This window comes from Amphibalanus amphitrite, unplaced genomic scaffold (assembly GCF_019059575.1).
Source record: "Amphibalanus amphitrite isolate SeventyFive unplaced genomic scaffold, NRLGWU_Aamphi_draft 000084F_arrow, whole genome shotgun sequence".
Taxonomy (NCBI): Eukaryota; Metazoa; Arthropoda; class Thecostraca; order Balanomorpha; family Balanidae; genus Amphibalanus; species Amphibalanus amphitrite.
In genome coordinates, this window is record NW_024881580.1 from 682,790 (window position 1) to 701,987 (window position 19,198).

The 19,198-nt window shown below is 47.7% G+C and overlaps 3 protein-coding genes across 4 annotated transcripts in view; 2 read left to right on the top strand and 1 right to left on the bottom strand.

Moving 5' to 3' along the window:
• On the top strand, positions 1-6,479 carry LOC122379780 (40S ribosomal protein S16). The gene is made up of 4 exons (XM_043362257.1): positions 1-99; positions 2,047-2,091; positions 2,980-3,226; positions 6,283-6,479. Exons 1-4 carry the CDS (start codon positions 79-81, stop codon positions 6,426-6,428), a joined length of 459 nt encoding a protein of 152 aa, XP_043218192.1. The 5' UTR covers positions 1-78; the 3' UTR covers positions 6,429-6,479.
• A 196-nt stretch (positions 6,480-6,675) lies between these two features.
• LOC122379779 lies at positions 6,676-8,790 on the bottom strand. The gene is made up of 2 exons (XM_043362256.1): positions 8,298-8,790; positions 6,676-7,734 (listed from the first exon to the last, which is right to left on the bottom strand). Exons 1-2 carry the CDS (start codon positions 8,362-8,364, stop codon positions 7,112-7,114), a joined length of 690 nt encoding a protein of 229 aa, XP_043218191.1. The 5' UTR covers positions 8,365-8,790; the 3' UTR covers positions 6,676-7,111.
• A 560-nt stretch (positions 8,791-9,350) lies between these two features.
• The window catches only part of LOC122379776 (N-alpha-acetyltransferase 15, NatA auxiliary subunit-like), a 37,975-nt gene continuing 28,127 nt past the window's right edge, over positions 9,351-19,198 (top strand). Inside the window, exons 1-12 of one of the 2 annotated variants that reach the window (XM_043362250.1) lie at positions 9,351-9,430; positions 9,978-10,135; positions 11,748-11,826; positions 12,027-12,289; positions 12,778-13,060; positions 13,521-13,736; positions 14,429-14,608; positions 14,915-15,093; positions 15,621-15,773; positions 16,732-16,860; positions 17,180-17,268; positions 17,449-17,573. In XM_043362250.1, the coding sequence (XP_043218185.1) occupies positions 10,064-10,135; positions 11,748-11,826; positions 12,027-12,289; positions 12,778-13,060; positions 13,521-13,736; positions 14,429-14,608; positions 14,915-15,093; positions 15,621-15,773; positions 16,732-16,860; positions 17,180-17,268; positions 17,449-17,573 (1,768 nt within the window). In that variant the 5' untranslated portion in view covers positions 9,351-9,430; positions 9,978-10,063. Of the gene's footprint in view, positions 9,431-9,977; positions 10,136-10,186; positions 10,303-11,747; positions 11,827-12,026; positions 12,290-12,777; positions 13,061-13,520; positions 13,737-14,428; positions 14,609-14,914; positions 15,094-15,620; positions 15,774-16,731; positions 16,861-17,179; positions 17,269-17,448; positions 17,574-19,198 lie in introns of those variants that run through there. The other variant, XM_043362251.1, reaches the window with a different exon arrangement.

The following is a 19,198-nucleotide window of genomic DNA, read 5'->3' on the forward strand; positions in this document are numbered from 1 at the left end:
ATATCTGATATGGCAACGCTGTCAGGTCTTTTTGGTGTAAACTTCCGCCTGATCAAGAAGTCCTGAGTATTTATCAGGATGGCGGATTTAAAAGGAGAGGTATTTACGTTTGTTTTATTAGTTTTGGTTGCAAATCATCAGTTAATAGCTCAGCACTGTTTTTCATAGCGTCAAACACTGGCGGATCCAGAAAAACAATCTTGGACGCTGCGGGGCATACCCCCAAAAAAGTTTCTCCAAAGTTAAAAAAAGTCATCGGATTTCGGTTCCTCACGCACTGCTGCGCAGTTTAAAATAAACATTTCCTTATAAAAGTTGTTTAGTTTTCGTTCTATTCTTCAAAAACTGCAAATTTTGGCCGATTTTGGGTGCTGCCCCCCCCCCCCCCCGCCAGGATCTACCAGTGGCCAAAGGGGATACATTGACAGATAAAACTCAATTTGTGTTCACTACTGGACTAGCTGTCTGTGAAACAAATTTTGTGTTAAATCAATGTTCAACCATTATTTTGTTCTACTACTTGCTGTTGCGTAGCATAGTTATTTACTTGATTTTGATGTTCCTGCCCTGTTAATATGGCTCTGGTTGGTGCAAAATGAATGTTATTAGTTAATTGAGTTTTTATGTTGGCACATATTTTGTAATTTTAGGTAAAAATTCAGAATGCATGTGGTGTCTCAGTTACAGCATTACCCTGTTGACATCCCAGACAGCAATAAAGTTGGTATTGGTAAAGCTGGGGTCACCTTTGCTAACTGGTAAATGTGTAGATGAAGTTAGAGTAAAAAACAATCAAACCTGACCTAACCTTACCTACTAACCTACAACCTACCAACCTACACACCTAAAACCTACCAACCTACACACCTAAAACCTACCAACCTACACACCTAAAACCTACCAACCTACACACCTAAAACCTACTAATTACATACCTAAAACCTACCAACCTACAACCTAGCCTACCTACCGAAGTTACTTGCTTACCGAAGAGGTAAGCCTACCAACCTACACACCTAAAACCTACTAATTACATACCTAAAACCTACCAACCTACAACCTAGCCTACCTACCTACTGCAGACAGTGATGCCAGCTTTACTGATACCATTAAGTTGATATCTGGCTAGGGGTACATTTTCTTGTAACCCATTAAAATATGCATTAGTTGGTGTGCCCCTAACCTCCAACAAACAAACAAAATGTGCTTTATTCCAAAAGCACACAGGTAGAAAACATTCAACTAACTCAACACAATTGCCTGGGCCTGCTTTCCCAATGCAGAAATGATTCCCTGCCACTTTATAAGTCTGGGAACCACTGTGATGCTATAGTATTGGAACAAGCTATTAAGCAGGTAGAAATACCTTTAACACTGGCATAAAGTGACATTATAGACAGAAGCTAACAATGAAAACTGATGGTTTTTCTATAAACATCTCTGAACAAACATTACCGGACCTGATCTAACCCCCAACCAAACCTAGCCTATGCTAGCACCAGTAGCCTTGTTGAAAAAGAATGGCTTGAAAAAGTACCTTAACCTAACCTTGTGAGAGGTGGGGTTGGCATCTGTGGAAGAGCTTGTCAAATGATTGTTTTATATGCATAATAAGCACCTATCATCAGTTAATTGTGCTTAACCAACCAAAAATGGTGTGCTTCATTTTATATCTCAATTTTTAACCTGAGGCCTCTTGCACCAATGCTTGGATTATTTTGCATCGTATACCCAATCCAAGACTCAAATATGACAATTTGCATGTAAAAGTTACCAAGCACCTGTAGGATTATGCATTGGGCTATTGCAAACAACTGTACCACCGTTTGATTAGCTTATTCTGAAACCGGTTTTTCGATTTTACCTAGCTAGGTAGTTTGGTGCAAGAGGCCTCTGGTTTGGTATACATGACATGATAATGGAAAGTGCAAACATGCTAGTCAATGAAAGTAGGTGGTACTGAGTCTGTTACTATATTTTATTTGTCCATGTTATGAATTTGCTTGTCCGTGTCACAATAGTTATAACAATATGGTTTCTTTCCAGGCTCGTGATGCTGGTAACCAGTCAGTGCAGGTGTTTGGCCGCAAGGTGAGCTTGTGCTTCAGATTCATGCTGAATTTGACTGTTAACTGCTAAGTGCTTAAAGGTTACTGTGTTATAAATCAGTGACAACATTTCATTTGATCATTGTGATGCAATGCTTGGCATTTTCTGTATAGTTCAAAATAATGTTTTGTGATTATAATATCATTCAAAGTATGTTGAATACTAATATTGCTGTGCCCTCTGAAAGAATTGAATGTAGATTATGCCAATGGTACCTTGGCTATTTGCAGCTCCTACTGGGAAAATCTGCAGGGAGTGCCAGTGTACTCATGGGTCATGTACTAGAACAAATGAAGTGAATCAGTGGGTCAAACATAAAATGTCTGAAAAGTATTTCGCAGAGGGAACAAAAAGAGAAACTTGCAAGCACAATAACACTCAGCACCGCAGGATCATATAGGGTCTGCACAAACAAGAGACAAAATCAAATCTAGATGTAATAACTAGTTATCTGGAAGTTATTGCCAAGCAAGGTTTAACGCCTGGTGAATTGCGAGCTGCTGAGTCAGAGTTGGTCGGAATCGATGTTGCATAGACTAGGATCATAGACATACCGATCGAAGTATTTGCCATACAAGGCCTTTAAACGCCCAAAGGGTTGTTGCATGCATTATAAAAGCATCACTGACATGAACTTCACGACGTCATCACGTGAACTCGATGAGAGATGTCTGGAGTCGGGAGTCGGAACCCGGAGCAGGTCCAGTTGGAGTCACCGATAAAATCAACTGTCTCTGCAGCCCTATTAAATGATAAATGCTGAAATGTCTCTAGCTTCAGCTTTGTGGAAGCTTATCTACATCTCTAAGGAAGGAATGGTTTTATAAATTACTACATTTGTTTCACATTTTCTCAATGTTTCTGTTTCAGAAAACCGCCACGGCTGTGGCCCACTGCAAGCGCGGTCGCGGCATGATCAAGGTGAACGGCCGGCCGCTGGAGCTCGTCCAGCCCCGCTCGCTCTACTACAAACTGCACGAGCCCATCCTGCTGCTGGGCAAGGAGCGCTTCGCCGGCGTCGACATGCGCGTGCGCGTGAAGGGTGGCGGTTCCATCACCCAGGTGTATGCCATCAGACAGGCCATCTCCAAGGCGCTCGTGGCCTACTACCAGAAATGTAAGTGGCTTCACTGCTGTGGCACTTCAGGGGCATTAGGGAGGTTCATTTGACATGCAGGCTTGTTTTCATTTACGATCTGACGTGGTTAATTGACTAGTCTGTCTGGAAATGGCCAGGGCAGTGAGCGCTTCGCCGGCGTCAACATGCGCGTGAAGAGTAGCGGTTCCTATTACGCTGAATCGCCCCTGCCCTATCCTAAAAAAACGTGATGTTGTGCTTAGGTTGATAAGCATTTATTGACCAAGGCAAGCTGTTTTCGTTATTACGAGCAAAGGCGAAGCGAGTCTTGTCAGTGTGACGGACAAATTTTTACAATCGTGCATCCGTGTCACAAATGTTCTGCTCTGTTGGATAGCTACATCCCACCTGCCCCAGCATTGATTCCTACACGTAATGTGTCAACTCAGGGGTGTCCAAATTGTTCCACTGATAAAAATGAAACTCCTTTATGGGTAATGCGCTGGAGCTCTCCTTGGGCAGCTCGGTGGGCAGTCGTGGGGCCGCGGACACCCATCAGAAAATGTTTTTCCATGGTTCACTACTGGGGTGCCACTGCACGTGTGCACGTTCAGGTGCAGCTGCTTCTATGTCTCAAAAGCGGCTCGGCCGACTGCACTCTAAATTTGGTACACCAATTGAGACCGGGGCCCTGTTTCACCGGTGATAGCAGCACGCCGATTTTACGACTTGTCAAATTGGGTTTCCATGGAGACATCAACAGGCCCATTGCTCCAACACTACCACAATTAGTGTGACGTCAGCTCGCGCAATTTGATAGCAGCGTGGTAGCAGCAGCCCGTGAAACACCGCCCGGTTAGAAGTGTCTGGCAGTGTCTCAGTTTACACGCACGCGCGTGCAGGGCCGCTTCTACATTTCGGCGAGACCAATGCGCTACAGGTGCGCTGTTTGGAACCGGCTAGGGTGTGACCTGCCTAAATCGGTCTTATTCTTATGTGCAGGGCTCATGACTGTTGCGTTCCCTTGTTCATCCCTCACAACTCGTTCTGCTGCTAATTTGAACGACCCTATCTTCGTCTTGAAACCTCCGGTCCAGTTCATTTTGGTTTTGCTCGGAACATTTTGCGGCACGCAGTTGGTCCCTTTGTTTTAAAAGTTTGACAAGCATTTACACTAGTTGTGTCATATGACTGCTAACTGGCTGACTGACTGGCGACTAACCTACGCTTAAAGGGACCATCCCACCTTCAAAAAAGTTTATGAATTGGCATGAAAGTGATGTCGCTCGTTTCAGAAAGAGCGAAAACGAATATCTACCAAATTTCACCGAAAAATATTCACCGGTTTTCAAGATATTAGACTTTTACTTTTGTTTACTTTTTGGGATCTCCGCTGTTCCTAGCGACTTTATTTGGAAGCAATAGTTTGGCAGCTGAAAGTGCGGCACTTGTTGCGCGCAAAGCAGCATATACCACCACGTGCTACAAAACTTTTTAGTCAAACATTTGAAAATCGTTAGATATCTGCGCTGACGTCACACATTCAGAGGGGTATTCCTATGCATTAGCCCCTCTGAATCAAAATGCTGCAATTTTGAAATTCAATATTTCCGATTTAAGGCATTTCTCTATGTTGTGAGTGCCGAAACCGGTAATTGTGAGCCAGGGACCCCATTTTGGCTATCTCATCTCAAATCTAATGTTAAGGTGGGAGGGTCCCTTGAAGGTGGAGTCAGCTGTATGTGACGGAAAGTTATAAGTAAATATCGCCTCATTACTGATATCTCGTAGGTGAGCCCTATGGCGCTTAGAAGTCGCCCCGAAAGACGTCCTACTGGTAGCTACCAGGTTGAACTTGGACAGGGACACTAAGCTTGTTTCAGCTGATGGCGTTTAGTTTCATGATGATATTTTGTGACATAAGTTTATATTGAGCAAATATGTGAGAAAGGAAATATCGAGAGGAAAACTTAGGCTTGATATACCCCTTCCCAATCGCTTGCTTACCTAAATCAAGTAGCTATCGATGGATTTTTTACATCGAGCGTACGATACCCTCGCCTTTGCGTGCCCTTGGTTGATAAGTGTAGCAGGAACCGAGGTGTGTGTGTGTGGGGGGGGGGGGGGGGCTCTTCTCCAACCCTTAAAGGGACCCTCCCACCTTCAAAAAAGTTTATGAATTGGCATGAAAGTGATGTCGCTCGGTTCAGAAAGAGCGAAAACGAATATCTACCAAATTTCACCGAAAAATATTCACCGGTTTTCAAGATATTAGACTTTTACTTTTGTTTACTTTTTTGGGGATCTCCGCTGTTTCTAGCGACTTTATTTTAGAAGTGCGGCGTTTGCGGCAGATGTTGCGCGCAAATAGCATATACCACCGCGTGCTACAAAACGTTTTAGTCAAACATTAAAAATCGTTAGATATTTGCGCTGACGTCACACATTCAGAGGGGTATTCCTAAGCATTAGCCCCTCTGAATCAAAATGCTGCAATTTTGAAATTCAATATTTCCGATTTAAGGCATTTCTCGATGTTGTGAGTGCCGAAACCGGTAATTGTGAGCCAGGGACCCCATTTTGGCTATCTCAACTCAAATCTAATGCTAAGGTGGGAGGGTCCCTTTAAGCACTTCTATGGTGCGGTGCTGGTCACTGGCACTATGTGCATTGCAGACGATATTTGAACAACCACAAGTTGACGAGCAGCACGGGTTGTCGCTGCTTGCAAATTCACCTAAGGTTGTTCGGATCACTCGCGGGATAAATTCTGATATACCATGCATTTGAATTGTTAAGGATGCTTCGACGCCATCCTTGATGGCTTTTCAAATCTGGTGCAATTGGTCAGTGGGTTATCGGCACATCTCTTTGCTGTGATGTCAGACTGCATATGGTGCACCAACCACGTTCTCATGGTCATCCAACTTGGCTGTTTTCGCCGTATTCGTGTTTTCATCAGTAACACCCCGGTTCACGTTTTATTGGGGTGATGTTGCTCCCCCCTCCCCTCCAGTCCAGTGTCTGTCCACTGACGCTGCCCCGTAAACCCCAAACACCACCTCGACTGACCGTCCTGGTTATGTTTTCGGCAGATGTTGACGAGGCGTCCAAGAAGGAGATCAAGGACATCCTGATCCAGTACGACCGTTCCCTGCTCGTGGCCGATCCTCGCCGCTGCGAGTCCAAGAAGTTCGGCGGTCCCGGACCCCGTGCCCGCTACCAGAAGTCGTACCGTTAACTCTGCACCGTGTCGCGTCTTGTGTCCGGTCAATACAGGATTCGAGGCCGAGACAACTGTGTGAGTGGGGAACAGGGTTCTGGATATCGAGCTATAGACAGTTGTCGCACCATGGAACACCTGGGTAGATGACGCATTTGAGACACTGGAACGCGGGCAATGTGCTTTGGGTGCCGAAATGCGCCTTTATTGTGCCGGCCTGTCCTGCTCAGCTGCAGCTGTCAAGCATACCAATACCAACACGGGCTAGATTACTAAATAACGAGAGGTGAAGCACGACAGACACGACCCAAGGGTAGAGAGGGAGTTGGGACGGGGGGCCCTTCGACGCTGATAACCACGGAGAGGGAATTCATTGCTACGAGTAACTTTTTACCTGATAAGTGAGCGTTGAAAGATGTTCAACTAGCAATCATTCATAACCACATAAGGAAATTCGATTTCGTATCACAAAGATGACCATAAAGTTCGTTTTATTATAGTCTGGGTATCGATCATCGATTAGCACGATCGCCACTAACTAGCAGTGGTAAGTTGGAATGTTGACCAAGTTTCAAACGAACCGGAACCGAAATCTGCCCTTATCTACCGGATGACAGCTATGTTCGTGGTTCACGTGGTACACATCACTCTGCGGTATGGGGGACACACGTAATCACCAATGCGGCCGCTGTGTCGGCGGCTCAGTAGAAGTCCGCTGACCTCCTGTTGGCCACGGCGGGCTCCTCGTCACGGGGCAGCGGCGGCTGGGACAGCGCGTCGAGCAGCACGTCCTCCTCGTGCTCAGAGTGCTGGCGGTCCAGCCGGCGACGCACCATCTCCTCCGAGTAGCGCACCGTCGGAGGCGCCACCGGACTCGGCCGCCGCGGCCGGGACGCCGCGTGAGCCACCGCCAGCAGAGCGGCGCCCACCACCAGGAAGACACAGGTGCCGGCCACAGCCGCGTACACAACCAGCTGGACGCGAGCGCGGGGTTGCCACACCACGGAGCGCTCCCGCAGCCGGTACGGCCGCCGTCGGTAGCAGCACACCTGAAACGCGTCGTCTTCGATGAAGAGCGCGCTGTTGAAGGCGCGCAGTCTGTCGAGCACGTGCGTTAGTCTGAGCGTCTGGTGGACGGTGAGCGTGACGTTGGCGGTCAGCTGCCGGCCGGAGTCGTCACAGGTGACGTTGGTGACGCGCGGGCCGGGCGGCACCACCCCGAGCACCCCGCGCTCCACGCTGACTGGAGGGGGTCCCGGCGGCCGGCACGGACCGTCCAGGGTCACCGAGAGCCACTCGACTGGGCTGACGCGCTGTCCAGCGGCTGTGGGTGACAACGGCACACAGTCACATCTGGGAGCACTGAGCACCCGGCGGGAAGGCTTTCAACGTGCTCTCTGGAAGCTGTGGGCATCAGCGATGAATCTTAAAGGTGTTAAGCCATAGACACACTAAACGACGGGTGGGCGGGTATTGTAAATGAATTTCCACCTCCTTTCTCGGTAACTTTTTTGTCCCCGACCATCCATTCGTTCACCGTCGACCGTGGTCGGGGAAGGGGGTGTGTATTTAGTGTGCAGGTGACCGACCGACCGACCGGCGCCGGTATCAGGTCGGTGTCGGGTGACGGAGCTGCAACCCTCCCCTCCCCTCTTCCCTCCCCTTACACCGTACGCTGTTGGTACGCTGTGCTTTTGGCACACTGCCGCGCCGCCGCGGTCACCTACGGTACCGATTCGCACCTCACTCATGTTGAACAGTGAAAAGGTTATGGTACATAACAGCGAACAGTTTGTGGCTTGTGCTCATCATGGGGATAAGATGTCGAGTGGCAAATCTATCCTTATTTTCTAAAAATGCATTTCTACATCTCCACCTTACACTTACCCATCGGCCAGGCAAAGAAGACTTGCACGATGGCCAACGTCCTCGCCATAACGACTGGTGAACACATGGGTGAAGGACTCAGAGTGCGCTCGGTCAAAACGGGGCTCAGGGGTATCACAGCGTTGTTCTATATACCCTGATCACAGCGGTCGACAGGACTGGTGTTGTACGGCAGGGCAAGAAAACGGGAGTGTCCCGGCTGGACAGGGGGTCACGTTGGGACAGGGGTCAGGGGATCGGGAGTGTCACGGTGGGACAGGAAATCGGGGGTGCCACAGAATGCAGAAGGCGAGCAGGAGTCACGGCAGGACAGGTTACGGTGGGCGTCACAGCGCGGCGGTCGGCAGTGCAGAGAATCGGTCACAACAGCCGCCGTTCGGTCACTGGATCGGGTTGCTGCCGGGCACCTACGCATTTGTGCGCCCGGTTACGCCCCCTGTGAAGCCGGCTTACGCTTCGGGGGTGGGCGAAGTCAATCGGGGCTCGCAGCAGTTTGACCCGTTCCGATCTAGAATTTCGTGAGGAAAGGAACATGCGCATTGCTGGCGAGCCGTGAGTCGCACTCGCGGCGAAGCCGTTAGCATGAGTAAGAGGCTATGCTATGGCCTAAGCGACTCATGCTATGGTCAATGAGACCCGTGCGTCATTTATGCTACATCATACCTCGCACGGGCTAAAAACGACCTTTCAGACGACACCGGAACGAAATAAAGGAAGGAAGCATTAACAAGTCATTGATGCTTCTTGTCGACTTGAGTTTTTGCTTTTCTATGAGCAGGTCACGGTTGAGGTCAAAGTCAAGTCATGTTTACGTAGGTACCCCGCTGACTCACAGCGCTTTTGTAGGCTCAATGCTAAATAAACCTGCAAGATGCAGCCAAATAAGCTGGGTCAGAATGAGTTGTAACACACTTAATCTATGACATATTTTCCATTCATTGCCTTGCTCCGTTGCAATCTTTCAACGCTGAGCTTGTTTGTATTTTTGCTCGGGTAAAAGAAGCAACTGTCACCTGTTTTCTGTTTGACAGCGGTGGCACCGAGTAGAGTAGAAATGCTTGCGCCATGATTGGAACCGAACCACGAGGTTTGGCGCAGCTCGCTTGGATTGCGAATAGCGGTATTGGCGCGTGGTCGAGCAAGGCCATCTATAGAAGGTACAGTCACTCCCCCGCCGACCAATCAGAGACAGATCCTGAGTGACGTCATCCCTGATGCTCGCAAAGGGTACTCCATTCCTTTGCAACGTAAAAATGACTAACTTCATTTGAAGATTATTGATGGCACTCTGCACATACGGCTCAGCCGTTGATGTTAATGGAAAGCCCAACTAATTTTCCAGCGACAAAAAAGAGCAGCAATATGCTAAGAAATGGCCGGTTTTGAAGATATAGACGATTTAAAAACCCTCTGCAACAGCAGGAAAGCAACGTAAAAACGCATCGAGCTTATATTTTTACTATGGATAAATCATTTTTCAGTAAGTTTTTAGATATGGTATAGATTTAAGTTACAACTTTATTACAATATTTTCATTACTTGAAACTTTATTTCAAAATAATATTTTCAAAAATGGCAACTGTTGGCCAGTAGCTTGGGAGTGATTGTGGCGCACCGCGCCATTAATTGTCCTGTGACCCCCTTATGATGTCATCAAAAGTGGAGTGACATGGGCCTGTGGTCGAGGTGTATAGGCCGATTAGGGGATAAGTGTTTGTGGTATTGGGTTAATGCATAAGTATTCTGCATAATTGTGTTATTGAGCAATGTCTCCATCGAGTCAAAATGATCCAAACGTGTTGCCATCACGAGAAAACTCAGTGTTCAAGAAGATAGTGGTAAGTTCTGAATCGCGTGTTCGGTGCATTTTATGGAATTCCAATCATCATACAGACTTATTTTTCATAGATTATTTTATTTTTTATTTGTTCTTGGCTTGTATTGTTTTTTTCCATTTATTAAGTATTTGTTTGTATTATTAGGTAGGTACGGCTCCTCAGTATGTGCTAGGTACCTATTTTAGTTCACAATGCAATTATTTTCGAAAATATGTGGTAACAAGCATAGCACAAAATATCACCTTTTTGCTACTGATTTCTTGGGAAATGAAGTGTGTTTATTACTTCGTATTTTCACTGAACACGAGTAATGCATGGTGAATCAACGGAGCTATCTCCATTGCTTGAACTGTGCAAAGTTGCAATATATCCCTGGACACATTGGCTTTACAATCAGCAGAAAGGCTACTGGCAACTTCAAATCAAAGCTAAGAGGTGATAGGTCATCATGCAAGAAATGTTCTACCATAAATGCCAATATATCAGGACTCAAAGTAAGAAACCTTGTAAAATCCAGTCAATGCTTGAAAGATGTTTTTTCTCTATGACTTTTAGAGTCCCTTGCAGATATTTTGGCTTGGATACATTGTGAATGACATTTAAATTAGCTACCTACGTACTTATTCTTAGCTTTTCAAAGTCAATTGATTACAACAAATTGTTCATGTGCTAATGAGATGCAAGCTTTTGCATTTTTTATTGTTATGTTATGATGTAAAAGATCATTTGACTTGTTTATGTGAACTATCAAAACATGCGGACCTCATAATATTTTATCATATCTCCCAAACCATAAAAAGCTATCAAATTCTGTCATAGAACAGCATTTATGCTGATGGCACAAAGTGCCCGCAACAAATTTGCATGCTCATTGTCCTATTTGATTACCCATTTGAAAATCAGTCTTCCTTGGTGACAGTGGACAATCTTCACACTTTTTGCCTGTAAAGAACAGCATGTATGACATATGTATGCCTTTGTAAAACCAGTGTTGATCACTAAAGGCATTTCCCTTGTTCTGGTTATGGTGTGTGTTTTCTCCAAATTTCATTGCATTCAGTTTTTTTTCATAGACCTCCAAAATTGCAGCTAGAAGCTCACCAGCCTGTACAGCTCTCCATGTTTTCATGTTTTGTATTCAAGTCCAAGCAGCTGCTGATATAATATTATTACCAGTTTATTCAATTTTCATGGATATGCCTGGCATCTCAATGATTGGTACTGTGAAAGTTCTTGTGTGCAAGAGTACTTAATGTGACAGGAACCAGCACACCACCACCTGGAAAGTTTAATGAGACTGGTTTATCACTGGATAGGTGTTGTCACATGGCCCAAACTAGGTCTCATTGAGTGCACAAGGGGTTAATTTGTGACCAGTTGTGTGTGTGTGGCTAAGTGACCGTTCATGTCAATGTGATATCTTGGTCATTTTCGTGCCATTCTTCTTCTCTGAACAATAGTTGAGCAATAAGATTGAATAATAATATTTAACTATAATTGATCCAGATTTCTGGCTTGTTTGTGACTTATTCTGCACAGGGATGTCTGTTCTCAATGCCCTTTTAAGTTGGACTGGTTGGACCATCAATCTTACTTGCCATTCTTTTTTCAGAAATGCTATGAACACAAACAGTACAAAAATGGACTGAAATTTGCCAAGCAGATATTGGCAGCTCACCCAGACCATGGCGGTAAGGACACATCCGGCCTGCATTGGGGTGTTGAATGCATCAGTTGCTGTGCACAACTTTCTACAAGCTGGAATGTCTGAGATAAATTGCATTTTTGCTGATAAGAATAGTTTAGTTGCAGGCAACATGTTTCTCGATTGACCTGCGGCCCCTGTCGCCCCACCTCCATCTGTGTCTGACACTACCCATGCCTTCCACAGAGACACTCTCCATGAAAGGCCTGATCTTGAACTGCCTAGGCAAGAAGGAGGAGGCCTACGACTACGTGCGCAAAGGGCTGCGCAACAACCTAAAGTCGCACGTGTGTTGGCACGTGTACGGTATCCTTCAGAGGTCCGATAAAAAGTACGACGAGGCCATCAAATGCTATCGGAACGCGCTGAAATGGGACAAGGACAACATCCAGATCCTGAGGGATCTGTCACAGCTCCAAATCCAGATGCGAGATCTGGAAGGATATCGGGTAATTGGTGCTAGGACTGCTTTAGTTCGGCAATCTTGTGCGTACTTGAACGTAGACCTCCGCCAGAGCCCTAGGCTTTCTAGTGCACCTGTCTAGGGAGGGGTTAAGCTACTTCACTCACCAATCACCATTTCCTTTCTTCACTTAGTGGAAGCTGATGTTTCCGGGGAATACGGAGAACATGTAGCTCGTCAAAGGATCCAAAGACAATGATCCCGATCAAACTAGGTTCGATGTCTTCTCTGCCGTATGTCATTGATCTTGATGCTCGAGTTATTGCAATGTTTTATCGTAATCGCCACAATTGTTCATTTTTGCTATTTGTTCACACCACTGGCTCACGCTTATTCAGTATTCACGTTTTTTTCTCTGGGCTGTTCGTTGGTTTTGATGATCGAACCATCGCAGTGTTATATCGCATTGGCCACAAAATACCATTTTTGTATCTGTTTACGTCTCTGTTCACGCCTGTCCGCTTTGTTCTCCAGGAAACACGCTACCAGCTGTTTGTGCTCCGTCCAACGCAGCGGGTCTCGTGGATCGGGTACGCGCTGTCACAGCACCTGGCCAAGGACCACGATATGGCGCTCAGCATCCTGGAGACGTTCCGCGAGACGCTCACCAAGGACTCTGCTGATTACGAGCAGAGCGAACTGATGCTCTACCAGGCCATGGTGATCAGGGAGGCGGGCCGGCTGCGCGAGGCGCTCGAACACCTGGACAAGTACGAGGCACAGATCTGTGACAAGGTCACCGTCCAGGAGATGAGAGGTGAGCTCATAACGAGGACAGCCAGAACCTGGGGCTGGCCATCCTGATGTGATGAGAATAAGCTATTCAAAGGTTGTTCCTCCTTGCCGCTGTTCGTGCTACTGTCCATGCAGTCTCCCTTAAAAGTACCGATGTGGTGCGGTGCGGCGGTGCCATCAAGACCGACCGAGGAAGGGCTGCTAAGTGCTAAGTTTCAGTCACCAAACCACCTGACCTGGGGCATGGTTGGGGATGTCGGAGAGGAAGGGGCGAGACTGGATTGAGCCGATTTTAGCCGTTGATTCACCGGTATTTAGTTTCTCCGCTTATCGTTACTTTGAAGGAAGACTATGAAAGACTATAAAGACTATACAGCCTCAGTGCTGCGAAGAGTGTGTTGTCTCTGTCTGTGCCGCCGTCCGTATTACCGTCCTTGCCTCCCTGATCCCTTACAAACCGTGTCGCTGTGTCGCGTCGCCAGCCGAGATTCTGCTGGAGCTGGACCGCGGCTCAGAGTCGGCGGCCATCTACCGCGCCCTGCTCAAACGGAACCCCGAGAGTCGTCGGCACTTCGCCGCTCTGGAGCGTGCTCTGGCGCCGGCGACAGAGGAGGAACGGCTCGCCATCTACCAGGAGTACCAGCAGCTCTTCCCGCGGGCACACGCGCCCAAAAAACTGCAGCTCTACATAGTGCGAGGTGGGCGGTAGGAGAAATCGGTTGGGTTGCTATAGGAACGAAAGTTGTGTAAGTGGGGCCTCTTTCCAAGCGATATACGGCGTGGAAATGTACTGGTAGGATTCAGCGTAGCGTAATTTCACCACAATATTCTTTGATGGGTTGCGGTAATGGCATGGAAACGGTAATGATGCACCGTGACTGCCGTAATGTGGTATGTGCCTTTATGCCACCTAGCGTCACTATGCCACAGGTTGAAGCTCGCTAACGGGCCGCCAGGCGGCGCCACTGTTCTCGTTCCTGTCCAGTGTATCGGCTCCTTATCGCTTTCCCGTCGTCCTTCCCTTGCAGTAGGATAAGTATCGTATGTGAGTGTCTTGAACAGCTAGGACGCTTCTTGGTCCGGTTACCCTTATCCCGCCCCGCACGTGTTCGCATCATCGTGTGGTTTCTATGTGATACTGTCCCCTCATTCACTTTACATAGGCCGAGTCATTCGTGCTGTCACTATTCCTCCCTCCCTCTTTCCCTCCTCTCCCTCCGTCGTCTCTCTCTCTCTCTCTCTCTCTCTTTAGCTTACACATTCCGTCACCCTGCCCTGGGGGGGGGGGGAGAGAATTTCGTCGTGCTGGAGCTGTATCACTCTCTCACTTCTCCCTTCATCTTCGTCGTATGATCGCTATCTAACGCCTTGCCCCGTTGTTGTCTCACAGGGGAGAAGTTTGTGGCGCTGGCGGACGAGTTTTTGCGGCAGGGCCTGCGGAAGGGCGCGCCGCCGCTCTTCACCGACATGTCCTCGCTGTACCACGACGCTGAGTGGATCGGCGTCATCGAGAGCCTGGTGCTCGGCTTCGAGCGCTCCCTCGCCGAGACGGGCTACTTCAGCGCGGCAGGTCAGTGGCGACGGACGCTCGCAGTCGCTGTGTACGAAGATGGCGGGATGCTGGCTCTACGAATGTGTTGTATTCCGATTGGTTTGGGGGCTCATTTTTCCAATGGTTGTATGAGAGGTAATTTTGTTCTGGCAGTTATATATGACTAGGAAAATTGGATTGCGGACCATTATAGGCATGGGTTGAACTTGATCTGAGACTTAAGTCCAATTTAGCATATAGCTATGAATTACCTGGATATATTGGTAATGGTACATGATTATCATGTGTTATATCCTTCAGTTTGATTGTTTCTATCGTTTACAGATGCGGAGGCCAGCAACCCCAAAGAGGCTCCATCGTGTTTAGTATGGACGTATTACTACTTAGCACAACATTTTGACTTTAAACGTGATATCGAACGGGCACTGGGATATATAGACAAGGCATTAGAACACACCCCCACGCTTATTGAACTTTTCGTCTTCAAGGCCAAGATTTTCAAGGTGAGTCAACAAGATTTTCAAGGTGATTCAACTTGAGGGCGCTTCACGCACCACTTCCAATCTCGCTAAGCTCGTTTTACTATCTCTTCAGTTTAAGTTTACCGTTAGCAGTCACGAATCCGAGTCATGAGACATTTCATAAGAATCACTGGAACTAGCTTGGGCTTTCAATTCTACGTTTGATCGGCCACAGTTGCTTCACGGTAGTGTCAGCTCTAACGTCAGACGGTCATTGATGGTAACCCGTGTTGGCTTTTCGCCGGGATGTGTCCCCGCGCCGCTGAGTGATAGGTGATCTATAAATGCTTCCCCCCCCCCCCCACTGTGTCGCTGACCGCTCGCTAGACACTGAGCACCGGACAATGTGTGTCAGTGGACAATGTTAATGGACAATCTGTGTCAGTGTTGCCCTCCCGCTGTCGGTCACTCACCGGTCGGTTGGCTGTCTGTGTTTTTGTGTTGATGTACAACCGATCGGTATATTCTTGCCGGCACTGAATCTGACCCGTCCGTCCGCCGGCCCGCAGCACGCCGGTAACGCGATGGAGGCTTCCAAGTGGATGGACGAGGCGCAAGGCATGGACACGGCGGACCGCTACATCAACTCAAAGGCGGCCAAGTACATGCTGCGCGCCAACATGCTCTCAGAAGCCGAGGAGCTGTGCTCAAAGTTCACACGGGTGAGTGGTGATAGTTATACGATATCTTATGGCCCACCAATTCGTCAGGGCGAGTCACCAAGAGCGATCCTGACACAGCCAGTCTGTGAGTTCAACAAATAGCTGAACGTCTACCGATTGATACCGTGGCGTGCGCCTGGCATTGGTATTGGGCTTTGGGTGTATGGGTAATATATACGAATTATTGCTTGGTGTGATACGTAAGTCGCTTTGGGAATCGCTGTTTAGCCGAAGTTCTCACACAAGAAGGCTTGGAGACAGCTCATTGCACAATACTGACAGCAGTTCGTTGACGCAGCATTTTTCATATTCGAAGGTGTCTGTGACTGCCTGAGTGTGTGCCTAATGAAGCGATACTCTTCTGTTGTCATGCTGTGGAAACTCAGGGATTGCGAAATTCCTTTAATGGGAATGCATTGGATAGCATGTGATGTCATAAGCAATTCAACCGATCGCTTAGTTCTCAAAACAGCATGGACCAAGTGTCAATTACTACCATGTTACAAACACCTAAAGAGAGTGATGGACCGTGAAGTGCTTTTGTATGCGAAGTATACGCTCGAAGTGATAGCTTACATGCGATTTTGGTCTGAACTCTTGGGCTTTTGAGTGTAGCCTTAAAGTAATTGATCTATGCTTGTTGCAAAATGTTCAAAGCTGCGTTATCTCACGGGAATTCGGTGTTGCAAATTAAGTCCGACGGTAGTGTGCAGTGTGCACTGTGCACTCGGTGTCTCTGTTTCTGGGTGTGTAAGCATGAATATGTAGCGGGAGTGAGACTCGATACAGTGGGCACGTAGCAGTCTGTGCGCATAGCCCCTTTGCAGCTGCACTGCTACAGTGGTGATTGCTTGAGTGATTCCACACTGACCCCCGTCAAATACAGACCTCATGTGACCAGCCCTCTCGCCCGGTTTCGTATAGGTGACGCTAATTGTCCCAATCTGTCCGCCCACAGGAGGGTGTGCAAGCGACCGAGGACCTGAACAACATGCAGTGCATGTGGTACCTGACAGAGACGGCCCGAGCCTACCAGCGGCTCGGGCGCTGGGGCGACGCCCTGAAAAAGTGCCATGAAGTCGACCGGGTGAGTCTGAGGCTGATGCTCAGACTCTGAGCAGCCGACAGGCGGTGGTTCGGCCGCAGTCGTCATTTTAGAGTATGGGTGTCTGATGGAAATGATGTCTGATAAAATGTCTGAAAACGAAGTGGTAAATGAAATGGTTTAAAAATGAGAAATACTTGAATATTCCCGCTGCTGACGAACATTGAATCGTTCGACACAATGCGATTAAGATATTTTCGTTAACAGTAAATATATGCACACGCTTGTCTCAAACATGCATTGACTAGCCGTGACCCTGTGTGGTAAGATAACCAACCATCAATTTCCACTGCTTTCGCAGCATTTCTCGGATATTATCGAGGACCAGTTCGACTTCAACACCTACTGCCTTCGACGGATGACAATCCGGTCCTACGTGGGTTTGCTCAGGTACGTGTTTGCCGAGGTGTTGACAAAACTATAAGCTACTGTATGTTCGTCGTTCGAAAGCAAAATAATTTTCCATGGTTAGCGTCTTGTTACATCAAGCTAAAATTAAGATTATGCGAAATGAATGTCGTACTGTGTGTATGCTGGATTAATTTGACCGTCTGCTTTCTCCCCTGTCAGGCTGGAGGACATTCTCCGTCGCCATCCGTTTTACTACAAGGCGGCGCAGTGTGCCATCGAGGTGTACCTGTTGCTACACGACAAGCCGCCCGTGCTCGACAGCGAGGAACAAACGCTCAACACAGGTCAGCCTCACCGGGGCAGGGTAGGGATACAGTGGTGGCGGACTGAGCCGCGACACAACGTGGCAGGTGTGCGCTGCAGCGCAGGCATTCCAGTTTCACTGTGTGTGGACGGCATGTACCGACCTAGCTTATGAATGTAATCCAGGCGCTGACGAAAATAATCCCAAGTACCGATGTAGTCGAAAACATTACGCTCTGATCACTGGCGGATCAAGAAAGGCGGTCTTGGATGCTGCGGGAGGCATACCCCCCCCCCAAAAAAAAAAAATCCACATTCCGAAAAAAAAATCAACTTTCGATTCGTTACCCACTGTTGTGCAGTTAAACGTAAATTTTTCCTTATTGAATGTTCAGTTTTCGTTTTATTCTCGAAAAACGCATTTTTTCATCGATCTAGGGCGCTGCGGTGGGGAGAGGCATTTGCCCCAAATGCCCCCTTTTCCCTGGATCCGCCAGTGGCTCTGCTGCTCAAGGATCGGTGGGCTCCCCAAGTATGACGGTACTACCCATGGAATGAAGGCCTTTCGTCGCTCCCATTTTGTTCGTAGAAAATAACTGTGAACGAAGTCAGTCCCACTTAGCATGGATAATTCGGCTCGTCACCTTTGCCCTGGCAGACGGCTCGGGATGTTCAACGCTATTTGTTCCATTGTTATAATTAACAACGCTATTTGTTCCATTGTCATCAGCTACAGGTTAACTGTACAAGTTTCTGATACTTGGAACTGCAGTCACGCCCCAGTATCGTATGCACGAGACCGTCTGCCACAGTTACCGTCAACCTGTCGTGCGGGCATCGTGGAACCAATACAATCGCCCTTGTCGTCATTTGTCTAGAAAATATGCCGTTTCTCTCGCCCCATGCTCAGAGCTCTGAAAGTTTGGTGAGAGACCGCTCTCAGCGGTGTCGCTACAATATGCCGGTGGTCTGTGGGAGGAGTCGGCGCGGTTTGGTCACGTTGCCTTTCGTTTCTGCTGACGGCTCAATGGTAGGTGTGGACTTGTACAGTTCACACTTCACACCGCTGGCCATCGATGGCTGAAAATCCGCTGTTACTTCCCATGCTCCGTTATTTATGGCATAGGCGTCGCCAGAGATTTTCGGTTGGGGGGGCAAAATCAACTTTTGTGTCAAAACTTGCCTTTCCCCAGTCTTAAATCACTCGTTTTACATATTATTCGACGCGCAATGGTGCGAGGAATCCCATGGTGACAAAGGTTTCCTTCTAGCTATGACATGTAATTTTTTACAGAAAAATTCGAAATTTTGAAATTTCATAACAAAACGACTGGTAGAATTATAGTGGTTGCGATTGCCGACGCACTGCAGAGGGCCCCTGTGCAGACGCTCGACGCTCATGATCATTACCTACCCATTAAGAGGTGAAAAACGCTCCATTTGATCGGATCACCCTGCTAAAACCTCCATTCACGCATGCATGCAGAGGTTTTACGTGAAATGCATAGGACTTATCCCAGCCGCCGATCGTAGCTGAGTTGGGCATTCGGCGGAGAGTGAATGTGTGAAGTGTGAATCGGAAGTAATTCATCTTTGCTCCAGTGAGAGGAAGTGTTTTGTTCACTCGAGTGTGAACATGTTTTGTTCACTCGAGTGTGAACAAAAG

Excerpts from the sequence above, each read along its gene's own strand:
- LOC122379779 (XM_043362256.1), bottom strand. The coding sequence starts at position 8,364 with ATGTGTTCACCAGTCGTTATGGCGAGGACGTTGGCCATCGTGCAAGTC. Across the intron at positions 7,735-8,297 it reads CTTCTTTGCCTGGCCGATGG|CCGCTGGACAGCGCGTCAGC; the intron begins GTAAGTGTAAGG and ends TGTCACCCACAG.
- LOC122379780 (XM_043362257.1), top strand. The coding sequence starts at position 79 with ATGGCGGATTTAAAAGGAGAG. Across the intron at positions 100-2,046 it reads TGGCGGATTTAAAAGGAGAG|GCTCGTGATGCTGGTAACCA; the intron begins GTATTTACGTTT and ends GTTTCTTTCCAG. Across the intron at positions 2,092-2,979 it reads TGCAGGTGTTTGGCCGCAAG|AAAACCGCCACGGCTGTGGC; the intron begins GTGAGCTTGTGC and ends TTTCTGTTTCAG.